The 13,530-nt window shown below is 54.2% G+C and overlaps 1 protein-coding gene across 3 annotated transcripts in view; it reads left to right on the plus strand.

Moving 5' to 3' along the window:
• The first annotated feature begins 3,568 nt into the window (after window positions 1-3,568).
• The window catches only part of DOCK1 (dedicator of cytokinesis 1), a 490,751-nt gene continuing 480,789 nt past the window's right edge, over window positions 3,569-13,530 (plus strand). The window contains exon 1 of one of the 3 annotated variants that reach the window (XM_059398808.1): window positions 3,569-3,758. In XM_059398808.1, the coding sequence (XP_059254791.1) occupies window positions 3,713-3,758 (46 nt within the window). In that variant the 5' untranslated portion in view covers window positions 3,569-3,712. The remainder of the gene's footprint in view (window positions 3,759-13,530) is intronic. The other 2 variants (XM_059398805.1, XM_059398806.1) reach the window with 2 other exon arrangements.

Raw genomic sequence — 13,530 nt, forward strand, 5'->3', positions numbered from 1 at the left:
CTGAGCCATCTAGGTGCCTTGAATGTCATATTTCTCAAGTCTTTCAAAATCTAGAATGGTTCTTTCTTATCTACTCATGTTTTTCCCCTGTAATACTTTCTTGTTGATGACACCAGACCAGCGTCCTATAGAAGGTCCCACCTTCTGTCTAGGTCTGTATTTCTTGTCACATCATTTAACTTGCTGTTTGATCGTCTCTGTAAACTGAAGTTTAGATGTAAAGTCTTGGATACACCTTTTCTGTGCTATGTCACCTTGTGCACTGTGGTGACCTCATGCCTGGTCATCTAAAATGCTGTGGATATCTGCCACTGGTTCAAAGGGGCAGCAACTAGCGGCCTCCAATGCAAGACCATGGCCTCCCCTTTCAAGTGACAAGCAGCCTGTGGTCAAGCCCCTTGTTGAAGAATCAACCCTCCATATCTAGGTCCTGTTTTCATCTGTATTGCCTGCTGCAAATAAATATCTCCCCTTAATCACTGTGCCTTCTGGCGTCTCCACGGGGCAAGAATATACCTCCTGGATTTGTATTGTAAATATGGAAAACTATTTTCAAATTAAAAATCATTTTAATTTGGGCGCCTGGGTGGCTCAGTGGGTTAAGCCGCTGCCTTCGGCTCAGATCATGATCTCAGAGTCCTGGGATCGAGTCCCGCATCGGGCTCTCTGCTGAGCAGAGAGCCTGCTTCCCTCTCTCTCTCTCTCTCTGGCTGCCTCTCGGTCTACTTGTGGTTTCTCTCTGTCAAATTAATTTTAAAAAAATCGTTTTAATTTACTTTTCGAAATTCAAAACTGTTATGTAGATGATGACATTTCATGGCTCCATCTTGCTTCTCCCACATGTTGAGGAGGTCACTAGGACGAGATGCTTAGGAGGGGACATCTAGGAACTCCATGGTGTGAACTTCCTGGGTGATCACACCTACAAGCACAGCAGAGACCTAAGTCCTGCACCAGGCCTGGTGGGTGTGGCAGAGATCCGTGGCCCAGGCATGTAGACTCAGGAGTTAAAAATGCCAACAGGGCTCCTGGAACTGGAGATGTAGTCAGTCCCAAGCTCATGTAACCATAGGTCAAGGAGCCAGGGCCATGGACTTGATTTAGAACCACAAGATGAGACCACTGCTGGAATCAGCCACGGAACGCTGACAAACCTCAGAGCTGCACGAACTGTGGCCACATGTACAGTATCTTGGCCAAGCTCGGGCACACTTTGCAAGAATGGGACCACAGCCTCTGTCTCAAACACATGGTCCAGAGTTTTAAAGTTCTGATTTAGAAAATCATTTATGTGACAGTCTTATAAAAATGCATAAATATGTGTTTATCTATATATTCAGTGGGTCACCTTTATCAGACTGCAAGTGGCCGCTGTTCTAGAAAATGTGAACCTTCTTCTATCAGATGAAGAATCTGGGGGCAGCATTACAGGAGGAAGTCAAGCAGAGTTACACATTCTCCTGCGATCTTCAGGAGAGCCTCATGAGCTTGGGACCATGACCCCTCCTTTATATGTTAGAAAGACCAGAACCCTAAGGCTCAGAACATTATAATGACCAGAAATGGAAGAAGAAGGGTCACACTGTGGCAGGGGCTAGCCCAGGCCTCCTGAGTCTTTCACTGAGTCTTTTCACAGCCCCTGGTCTTTCACCACAACACCCATCTTCCCCAATGTGTAGCCACATACGCAGAATTGAAATTGAGCATAAAAGAGAAGGTAAGTATCACCAAAATTTGTTTGCCAGATTTGCTTTGCAGAATCAGAATTCCTGGCAAGACCCTTCTTCTGCGGGCTCATTTTGTGTCCCTTTCTCAGTTTCCCCTATGCTTTAGTCTTTCAGTTCCTTCAGGGATATGTGTTATGTTCCACCCCGGGTCCTTTGTACGCGCTGCTCCCTCAGCAGTTGGCCTAGCTGGTTTCTGCTTGTCATTAAAGATCGGGCTCACATTGCTTTCTTAGGGAAGCCCTTCCTGACCCGGAGGAGCCAGGCTACCATGTCACCTGTCTTAGGACACCCTCCTGCTCCTGCATAGCCCCTTCACAGTAGCTTCTCTTTCAAGTGGTCAGAGTCACCAGGCCATGAGTTCAGGGTCTGAGCCCCTATGGTTTCTAATTTCCATTGAAGAGTTTAAGTGCGTGCATGAGGCCACATGGGATTGGAGCCAAGGTCCTCTGTGGGACCGAAGATCCTTATTGGTAGAATAAGGCCTATAACTTTCTAGGAAGCTGTGGTTGATACCCATGAACTCTGGAGTCACACACACACCTTATCCTCTTGCTCTTAGCAGGTTCTCCAACCCACGTAGGCTGAAAGGCTCCTAGAGCATTCTGAAGTGTATTTAATCTGCATTCTAGGTGGGATGCTGAGACTTCTCTGGCTCAGAGTGGCCCCAATGGCAGGCAAGGGCATTCTCTATACAGAATGGGAGCCCACCTGGAGTTCCCAGGCCCTACTAGCTCCCTTCCCAGCTCTGCCACCCAGTGCCCTTCCAAGCCAATGGAGCCTTTCATCTTTTTTTTTTTTTTTTAACCTGCCTTCCTCCAGTCCTTGAAGGTTCCCAGGCCTACTGCCATTGTCACTTCTGGGGGGCATGACAGAGGACCGCCACTTAATATTATTCTGAATTAACTCCACTTACTGAGCATTCTGAGATTTCTCCTTCCTCCTTTTCTTGGTTTTAACCTCATGATGGTAGAATACATCTATGTGTGTGTGTTCAGTTTTTCCTTGGAGAATTCTAAGTGCCCGTGTTTGCTGGTGTGGAAACCCTGAGGGTCTGAGAACTCACCCAGAGGGCGAAGACCACGTTCCAAAGAGTCCCTGCGCATCTTCTCCCAGTCTGGCCTGAGCCTTCCTTCCCCAGCTGGCTCCTCTCCCCACTTCCTCTCTTCCCCTCCCTCACACTGAGTCCTCCTGAACAAGCAGAAGTTTCTGCGAGCCCAAGGAGGATGAAGTTCTGGGCGTCGGCGGGGCTTTTCTTGCCTCTCCCTCCCGGCTTCCCCCGGGGGAACCGCCCTCACTCAACACTCAAGAGAGAGGTCATCTCCCCGGGAAGCACTCCGTGATCGGCACTTCACCACCCCTTCGCCCCCGCCCCGGGCGTCCCCGCCCAAGCACCGGGAGCGAACCCCAGTCCACCTGTGGGTACTCTACCCGGCACCTCCGCGGCCCCAGTCTGGCTGGCGTGGCCAGGCGGTGAGTAGGTGCTCAGTTAAAGTCCGTCTCCTTGGGGGAGGGACCACGTGCTCGGGCAGGCCGGGAACCTCCGGGTCTGCTCCGCTCCGGGACTCCCCGCATCGAGGCGGACCCCGAGTCCGCGGCCGGAGCCCCGTGCTGGGCAAACCCCAAGCTTCATAAATCTCAGAGTCCCCCTCGCCCCACTCCGCCCAGGGCGCCCCCCTCTCGTCGTGGGACACCGCGGGCGGGGCGGGGGGTCGTCCCGCGGGCGGGGCGGGGGAGTCCCAGGCTGCGGCGCGCGGTGCCCGACGCAGGGGCCGCGCTCACAGGCCCGGGGCCGGCCCGCCTCTCGCCGGCGCTCCCGGCCTTTCCCATCCGGCCCGCGACGCTCCGCCCGCCCCGTCCCACATGACACCGCCTCCGCCGCAAACTTTTTCCTCCCCATCCTGTCGCGGCTCGCCAGGAATGGAAAATGGCGGCCTAGGCGCGGAGTTTCCTGCCCGGGCGGCGGCGGCGGCTCTCGCGGCGGCGCCATGACGCGCTGGGTGCCCACCAAGAGAGAGGAGAAATACGGCGTGGGTGAGCTCCGCGCGCCCCACGCGGCGCCGGCCCGGCACGACCTCCCCGCGGCGCGCGCTCCGGAGGGGCGGCGGGGCCGGGCCGGGCGGGGCGCGGCGGGCGGGGGCGCCGGAGCCTGTTGCCGCCGGCCCGGCCGCGGCCCGAGTGCCCGGCGCCCCCTCCGGAGCGCGCGCGAGCGGGGCCGGGGACACGCGAGGGCGGGGGCGGCCCGTGTCACTCCCCGGGGGGTTCCCCCCCCCCCCTCGCCCCCAGCTCCCCGGCCGGGCACCCGGTGGCGGAGTCCTCCAGCCTCCCGGGCCGCCCGAGCTCAGACCCCATCCTGCTCGCGGCCGAAGTCTGCGTGGGGCTGTGGGGGGGCCGGGCCGGGCCGGCCCGCGGTCGCTGTTGGGCCGCGGCTTTCTGCTTTCGCGTGCAGTTGGTGCCGGCGCTGGAGCTTGCCGGGCGCGCAGTTGCACGTTGCGGGGACCCGAGCGAAGAGTTGTGCTCTCTCCCGGTGGGAAGTGGCGCGCGCGACCTGGGCGGGCTGGGCGTCCTGCCCGCGCCTTGCTGGCCCGGGCCTGGCCCGCGCGGGACCCCGGGAGCGGAGCGGTTCGGGGTCGAGCGCTCCGGCGTCCTCGGGCTCCGGCGTCCCCGGGCTCCGGGAGCGGGCGGCGGAGGGCGGGACTGTTTTGGCTCCGCCGCTCTTTGTCGTTTCCTGAGGGGAGCGGGGCGGGTCGGGTTGCACGTTTACATTTCGGACCCAGCGAGTACGCATTCCAGAGAGCGAGGCTTTCCTGATGGCCGAACCAACGGACCGCAGCCCTCGCCGCGCCCTGCCCTGCTCTCCTCCGCAGCGGGGATTTGCAGCCCGCCTGTCAGGGTCTGGGGTCCGGCCTTCCTTGTCCACCGCTGTCGGGGCCGAGGCTGCTCTCCGGGATCCCGGATCCTGGACCGTCCCCGTTTTCCGCCTGACTTTCCTCCTGCTCCTTTATCACCTCCGTCACCCAGGCTAGACTTTGCCTGACTTGTAAGGACTTTTGTGACCTTGGCCTCTCCTCTGCCGCCAGGTTGTGCCCTCTCAGGGCTCCTCCTCCGGGGACTTCTGCTCCCACCGCGGCAGCCGCCCCCCCTCCCCCAGGGTCCCTGAGCTTTTGCGGTGCCATGCCTGTGTCCCCACCGCAGGTCACCTCCAGAGCTGGCCCTCTGAACTTGGGCAAGCCTTGGGGGGCGCCCTAGCCCTCAGGGTTCTTCCTTTTTTGTGATTCCAGTGGCTTCTCTCTTCTAGATGTCTGTGGGTGACTGTGGAGCTGCTTGGGAAAGAGTCAGTCCTAGGACAGTCGTAGGTCCTCTGGGCCCACACTCCTCTTGTTCCACATGCCCATGTGTGGGGCGCTTCTTGCTCCAGGACTGCTCTGACTGAGCTCTCTTCCCGCCCCATTTCTGAGAGGAGGAAGGGAGGCCCAGACACGGGCGTGGAGGTCAGTGACAGGGTGCGGGACCCCAGTGTGTAAACAGCACCCTAGGTGCCTCCGTATGGTCTCATCCCGGCCATCCCGGTAGAAAAGTCGCCATGCTTCTGCAGCACGTGGGGGAGGTGTGGGGTGCACGTTCAGTGTTGGCACTGATTCAGTGTGACAGTAAGGGTCGGGGCTGTGGAGAGCCTGCTGGGGTGTGTGTGTGAGAAGTGAGCTGAGGACTGGAACACAATAGGGGCAGATGAAGGGGGGCCTGGAGCACTCTGGAGAGGCCGGAGGGAGAGGCCTGAAGCCAGCGGAGGAGCAGAAGCCAGCGGAGGAGCAGAAGCACAGCCAGCCCTGGGGAGAGGAGGGAGGGCGCAGCTCTAGCGCTGGCTGAGGGCTTGCCTCCCCCTCCCAGTCCTGTGGGATGGGAGTCCTGTCACTCCCATTGACAGAGGTGGAGAGAAAATACATCATTCATACCACTAGTATGTGCTACATCTGGGACTGGAAGCCTGGCTCTGGAGTTTACACCATGCCCCTGAGAGCCAGGAGCCCGGGAGGGGGCTCTCTTTGGAGCAGGGAGTTTTAAGATACATTGACGCATCTTGTTGGCTCCCAGCATGACCCGTGACCTGATGGTGTCAGTGAAGACACTACGTGTGGCACTTGTTGACTTGCTCTCTAGAGAAGACCAGAGGGAGCATTCATGACACAGTGAGGGGGTCTCCTTGCTGGGGAGGTGACTGGGGGCAAGAACATGGCTGTGTCCCTCCCTATTACGTCACACACACACCACTCGCTATGGTGACTTCCAGCATCACACCTTCGGCTAATGCTGTGGTTTTAAGAAGAGTCTGTTAGGAAGTTTTCAAAGAACCATGTGCCCGATGGTTTTGCCAGGCAGTTCTAGAACAGTGTGAATGGCCGTCAGGTGGAGGAGAGAGTTTCTGCTCTGCTTGGTTTCACTAGGGTGGAGCCGAGGCTACAGAATGGGGTGGAAGGGAGGGGACAGCACAGCTCGAACGGCATCAGTGGCAGGCCCATGGATTCCGGGCAGAAGGGAAGGCGAGGATGCTCACATCCGGGTCAGCCCAAGCTCTCCACTGTTCTAGGAGTTGGCACTGGAGGGTCCCGAACGGAAGACAGAAGTGCTGGGGGGGCAGGGATTTTTGCCCATTGGCTAATGGGCTGTTTCCGCCCAAGGGAAAATTACTGACCATGCCCCTTACCAACCACAGCGTTTTTTGGGGGAGCCTAACAACAGGGCTGTGTTTCCCTGGAGGGCTGTGGCGGGTCGTGGGTGGGCCTTGCTTCCACTCCGACTACTGACTTGGAGGGATGAATGAATCACGAGGGGAAAGAAAATGATAAAACTCCATCTCATTTGGAAACATGAATCACAGCTCATTGTTTGAAAGTACTTGGAATCTGTTAGAAGCATTGTTTGTAAATGAGACACTTCACTTATTTATTTATTTTGTACGTGGGGGGAAAGGAGTAAACAGCTGATCTGTTGCTTCCTCAGCGAGGCAGGAAGTGCTCATCCCCTCATCTCCGCCCCGTTTATTCCAGTGGGGTTGGGGTTGGGGTTGGCGTTGCCCCCCCCCCCGGAAATTTACCAGCCTGTTAATGTCTCCCCCTGGGGTTGAATGGGGTGACTCAGTGTTTATGGATTTGGTTATTTAACCCAGGGATGAGTTTTGAGCTACCTGTCACAGGGAGGGCTCGGACGGGGTAAACTTCTCCCTCATCCCCCAGCTGGCCAGAGGCTGGGGTCTCAGTGCTGATAAAATGATGATGGATCCTGCTCCTAAGATGAGGTGAAAAGATGCAGTGTGTTCTGGAGTCACACCTGAGGATGGTGTGCTCACCTCTCTCATTGGTGTGAGAGGTGGAGTAGTGGCCTCCTTCCCAAAATGTCCATGCCCTATTCCCCAGAACCTGTAAATACGTTATGTGACATGGTAGAAAGGGCTTTCAGGATGTGGTTAATGTAATGGGACTTAGGAGAGATGATCTACCACGGGCCCTCAAAGCAGAGAACTTTCTCTGGCTGCTAACAGAAGAGTAGAGTCAGAGGTTCTGAGCCTGGGCAGCGTCCCAGGCACAGTTGCTGGCCCTGAGTTGTAGGAGCCCCCTTATAAGGACCAGAGAAAGCCCAGGGAGCTCAGGGCAGCTGCACCCAGCTAGGGAACAGGAACCTTAGTCCTATAGGCACAACTGGGTTCTGCCAGGACTCCCAATGAGCCTGGAAACAGAGCCCTTCCTGGGCTCCCCACGAGAGCCCAGCTGGCCAGAAGCTGGACTTTGAGACCCAGAGCTGCTGAGTGTCTGACCTGGGGAACTGTGAGATTATCCCTGTGGACCGTTTGAAGCTGCTCAGGATGCGGCCATTTGTTAAGGCGGCCAGAGAAATGGAACAGGTGGTGCAGAGAGCCGTTCGGGAGAGTAAGGTGCTCTTGCTGGCCTTCAGCTTTGTTGGGGTGGAGGGTGAACACCAGCGGACCCGAGTTGGGTGCTTTATTCTGGCGTTCTCTGTGGAGAGCTCAAATGGGATGCGGGATGCGGGTGTTGCTGCTGTGGGCACCTTTAACTCCCGGCTCTTACTCCTTATGTGGGCTGTAGGGAAATTACTCAGCTTCCTGAGCCTTGGTTTCCCCATCTGGAAGGCAGAGCTAAGCCTGGCTACCACGAAGACCAAGGACGATGCATTGAGATAATGTTGGCAGAGCAGGGGGCGTCGTGCTTGAGATCAGCCCGGCACTCGATGGAGCGTTGCTTTTATTAGTATTTATTTAATAAAGTGCGGTTCAGAAGTGTGGTGACAAGTGATTTTGTGTTTGCACTTGACAAGGCACAGTTGCTGCAAGAATACTTTTCTCCAAAAGGTGATTTCTTAATGGTGTGTTTTGCCCCTCTGTTGGGAGAAAGTCTCATTTGCTTGGTATAGGGGAGCATGACTTGTGTGTATTTAGATTAGTTCTGAGTGATGATAACTGCTAGGAGTAGTGTAATATCCAAATAAATTTGGGAGTGTGGGAGTTGCAGAAAGATCTCTTTTGTTATCTAGAGTAGCAAGCAAGCTGCTACTTTGGAGAAGAAAAATTAGATTTGATTGTAAGTAAATAGAAATGCGGACATTTTCATTCACTGGAGTTGCAGAAAAACCAAATTAGGGCATATTATATTTCTACAAACCTTATTTGACTTTGAAAACATTATAAAAATTTTAAATTTATTGTTGTGCCAATGTTTTCCTAGAATATTGCATCTTACCGTGATTGTCTTGGGTTGTAAGTGGTTCCTGCTCGTTCCCGTTCTTCCTCCCGTTCTTCCTTCCTCCTCGTTTTTATTTTTTCTTTAACTTTGTGTTTTCAGATAGTCCTAAACACATATGTTTGTAACAGCTAATTCAGAGAGACTCCACATAGCCATTGCCGGTCTCCCCCAAGGCGACCTCCCGCCAGACCGCAGTACCGCACAGAGCCGGGATGCTGGCGGGGACGCCGTCCGGGCACAGAGCAGTGCCATCACCCCCGAGGCTCCTCCTCTTGTCCTTTTGTAGCCACACCCACCTCCTTCCTCCTTCCTGCGTAATCCCTGGCAACTAGTAATCTCTGTTTCTATAGTTTCATCATTGCAAGAATGTTCCATGAATGGAATCATATAGTACGAGACCTCTTTGGATTGATTTTTATCAGGTCGTGTAGTTCTCTGGAGATTTATCAGGTCCTTGTGTGTATGGGGGGTGGTTCCTTTTCTTTGCTGGGTGGTGGTCTGTGGCCTGGAGGTACCCAGAGGGATCAACCATTCACCTGACGAAGGATGTCTGGGTTTTGGCTGTTGTGAGTAAAGCTACTATGAACATTTATGCACAGGTTTGTGAGTGAACACAAGTCTCCTTTGTCTGGGATACATGCCCAGGAGGGCCGTTGCTGAGTTGTATGTAGTTGTGTGTTTGGATTTTTAAGAAACTGCCAAACTGCTCCAGGGTAACTGCACCATTTTGCATTCCCACCAGCCACAGATGTGTGATCTGGGTTCCCCTTGCCAGCCTTTCTTGTCCCTCTTGCCTATTTTAGCCAGTCTTGTGGAGTGTGGTGGTAGGTCGTTTCGGTTTGGGTTTGCATTTCCCTCTTTGCAGCCCCTCCTTGAAGGATATCTTGGTGTCATTTGAGACACGAGCCTCTGGGCAGCTGTGTGAGCCGCAGTGCGCGGGAAGGCGGCTGACGGGTGCAGCAGGGGCTGCACTGAGGCCACCGAGCTGTGCAGGTGTTGAATGTGTTCGGGTCTTGAGAACAGCTGGAAGAGGAGATCGCGGCGTGGAAGGCCAGTAGCGCTGTCCAGCAGTGTGGAGGCAAGCCGTGCCCTCTACCACTGGCTGACGGCGGTGCTCCAGGTTCAGACCCCTCCCCAGTTTCTTGGTACGGTCTTCTGAGAGGTGAGCCCCAAGGAGGGGATCCAGGGAGGGGTCAGAATCTGAGTTTTAGTCCTGGTGTGGCCACTCTTCATTGATGTGATCTGGGGCAAGTCTTTGAGCCTCTCCAGGCTGGTTCCACAGGTTCAAAATGGAGGATGATGCTTGGCCTTGTGTACAAGATCTGCTGATGGGAGGTTCACGGGAGCTAAAGGATGGTGAAGGCGCTTTGGAAACATTGTTATGTCAGTAGCAGCTTAGCTGCCGTATATAATCAGCAGTGCCTGAGTTAGCTTTCATTAATCAGGTGGGGAGTGCTTTGGGACCCTCCCTCAAGTCAACATGTGAAGTATGTGCATTATTAGTTTGCTGCCTTAACAAGTCCACTCAGAGGGGCTTAACTGCAGGAATTTATTTTCTCAGTTCTGGAGGCTGGAAGTCCAAGATCAAGGTGTTGGCAGGGCTGGTTCCTTTTTTTTTTTTTTTAAGGATTTTATTTATTTATTTGTCAGAGAGAGTGAGCACAGGCAGACAGAGAGGCAGGCAGAGGCAGAGGGAGAAGCAGGCTCCCTCTTGAGCAAGGAGCCCGATGTGGGACTCGATCCCAGGACGCTGGGATCATGACCTGAGCTGAAGGCAACCGCTTAACCGACTGAGCCACCCAGGTGTCCCGGGTTGGTTCCTTCTGAGGCCACCTGCTTGCTGGCTGGTTGGCTGCGTTCTCACCTCCTTACAAGGTCTTCCTCCGTGGTGTTTGTGTCCTCACCTCCTGTTACTGGATTTGGGCCACCGTCATGATGTCATTTCCTTCATCCTCTCTTTCAAAACCCTGTCTCCATATACATTCTGAATTATGGTGGGGGCCAGAACTTCAGTGTTTGAATTTTGAGCGGCACAAGCCATAACATGATTATCACAAGTAAGATTCCCTCAATTTTTGTGTGCTTTTGGTGGCTACCATCTGAATGATTATTTTTTTGCAAGGTCGTGGGTTCCCAGTTCCTTGGGCATGCCTGGGAGAGTGAGAGGTGGGAGCTTGCAGTGTCTGCCCCCCCTCTCCCTGACAAGGCTCTCAGAATCTAATTTAAGGAATCACGTTAGTGTCTGTGTTCAGCCCTGGAGATTGCTTATATTCAAGTTAGTGACGGGGTGACACAGTCAGGGGGTTTGAGACCCGAACAGGAAGTTGAACATGTTGTAAGTGTGACCATTCACATGGTGGGCGTAGCTGGGGAACAGCTCTTTGCCGGCACACTTGGCTTAGCTGTACTCACGTGCCTGTGGCATTAGGAGACGGAGACCTCTAGCTTGGCTGTGTTTCCAGTTCCTTCCACTTGTAGTATTGGTGTGTGGGTAGGGTGGCCAGGCTCCCTGTGGTTTCAGAAGGCCAGTTGTCCAGTGATGGCAAGGACCGCCTTTGGTACCAACATTGCACAGTCACTGTTGGGCCAAGTGCACAGCTCTGGGGGCTTCTCTCTACTCTGTAACCGTGAAGCTGGCTCTTCCAACCCTCCTGCAGTCTGCAGAGGCCCTGGGCACTCACGGGAGTGTTTTAGTTTTGGGAGCTAATGCGGAGAGGGCAGGTGCTGGCCTGTGACATATAAACGGCCCCATGCTTCCTGATGATGGCTCAGAAGCACAGTGGTAGCAGGCCACCCGGCAGCCATCCACGGCCCCACATGCTCCGGAGATGCTGAACTCTCTAAACCCAGGCACTCTGCTTCTAAAAACCAGGTTGTTTCACCCTAGACAGATGTCTGTCAGCTCGTTAACTTTTCATTTGGGTGCTTTGAGGAGAAAAAGGTGTTCTCTCTGTGAGGGGTACGTGCCAAAAGATGGCATGCAGATGGGGGGCTTGGAGGTGCAGCTTTGGATCTCTGCTTCCTCTCTTGCCAGCTGGGTGACCTTGGGTGAGTTATTTACTGTAAGCCGTTTCTCCTTTGTAAATGGATGATGATACCATCCTCCTCGGGCATTTCCAGGGATAAAGAGAGAGATAAGCCAGCACAAACCTGGCCCCGGTCTGTGCTCGGTAGCTGTGACTTTCATGCTCCCCTCGGCCCCTCTGACTGTGTGACTGAAGCCACGTGGGCCCCATTGTCTCTGCAGCCCCTACTTGTTGTAAGGGAGGGTCCAAGACGGGGCGTGAGGTTTGATGGCTTCCCTAGAATTTCAGCGTTGGCTTTGCGGTCCTGTCAGGTCGATCCCCAGAGCTCCTGAAGGGACCAGGGGAAGGGAGCCCAGTAAAGCTCCTGTGGATTAATCTCTTCCCAAAAATGTCACTTGGACTCCTTGTCCGGCTGGAGTTGCTCTTCACGGGTGCAGTTTGCTGCCGCGTTTTGTTCGGAGCACGGTCCATATTTTGTGGGCCATCTTGAGTGATTTTGTTTAACAGACTTAGATTTGTTAGGTCCTCTTTTGTATGTAAATTAACTCTTGTGATTTCTGAATCAGGGTTGGGTGGCTGCTGTGACAAAGAGCCTAAAGATTTCCTAGGCTTCCTACAAAGTTTGTTGTTTGTTTGTTTTAAAGATTTTATTTTATTTTATTTTATTATTTGCGAGCGAGAACAGGGGATCAGCAGAGGGAGAGCGAGACGCAGGAACCCTGCTGAGCAGGGAGCCCAACATGGGGCTTGATCCCAGGACCCTGGAATCATGACCCAAGCCGAAGGCAGCCGCTTAACTGACTGAACCACCCAGGTGCCCCGAAAGTTTGTTATTTGTTTATGTCCAAGTGGCTGGTGGGGAGGGGGCACGGGCGCTCCACTGCCTCTAGTCATGTGGGGACTCAGGCTCCTTCCTGTGGCCGTGCCCTCCACTAGGCTCTTGGGCTCCTTGCCTTTGAGCTTGTGGATGGGGAAAGCAAGACACAGAGGACCTTTCACAGGAGCTTTTCTCCCCGGCCGGGGCTGGATGTGTGCCCATCCCAGAGCTCAGTGTCTGGCCCAAGCTAAGAGCACCAGGGGCTTGGAAGTAGAGTCTAGCTGTGCGCTCTGCGAGAAGAGGTGTGTGCTGGGGCTGTCTCTAATAGGTCCCTGTCGTCGACACCTGCTTTCTATTAATCAGGAGGAGTTAGGCCCTTCAGCGTTATTGGCATCGAACACAGAGATTGTAAGTTGTCACGCCATCTTGTCGTGAGAGTCGCTCGGCAGAACAGATGTCCAGACCCTGACAAAGATCTGAAGAGATGCGAGTCAGAACAGGTGCTGCCTTTTTCCTTGGCCTGTTTTCTGCTCCTTCTGTCCTGTAGATTCCAGGATGTCCTTCACTGTAGACCTGGCCCTGTGAGTACTCTAGGGGGTTGGGGCGGACCTGTGAGCCTAGGCGAGACTGCCTTCTAAATGAGTCACCTTCACGTTTGTCAGGCGGTTCCTAGTCTCACCATCCTGAGGCATACGCAGCACCCCCAGATCCATTCCTGCGGCTTTGGAATCCTTCTGGCCTCAGGAGGTGGTGAACTAAAGCCTGCTCTTTAGAACCGTGGCTTTGTGTCTGAGTGTTGGTGTTTGTGTATTAGAATGGAATCTCACTGTTCTGAAATAACACTTTATGACTAAGCATGTGCTGAAAAAATGCTATGAAGGTAAATCAGTCACAGCTATCGTAACTTACAGCTAGGTTGGGGGGCTATTGTGGTATAGGGTCAAGAGCACTTGGACTGGGAGTCAAAATGCCTGGAATCCAGGCCCGGGCGCCAGGCTTCTGCCTTATCTACCCTCCCCAGCCTCAGGCCCTTGGAGATGGGGCAGTAGTGGCCTCCATCTACCTCTTTGCCACCAGTGCGGGGAGGAGCTAGCAAGAGAATGCATGTGGTAGAGCTTGCGGAAGGAGAAGTACTACTTTCTAGTATTTCCTCTTTCAGAAGGAGAAAGTACTACTTTGTAGTATTGTTGTCAGCCTGTTCTGGAGAAAAT

Source organism: Mustela nigripes, chromosome 4, assembly GCF_022355385.1.
Source record: "Mustela nigripes isolate SB6536 chromosome 4, MUSNIG.SB6536, whole genome shotgun sequence".
NCBI classification, from domain to species: Eukaryota; Metazoa; Chordata; class Mammalia; order Carnivora; family Mustelidae; genus Mustela; species Mustela nigripes.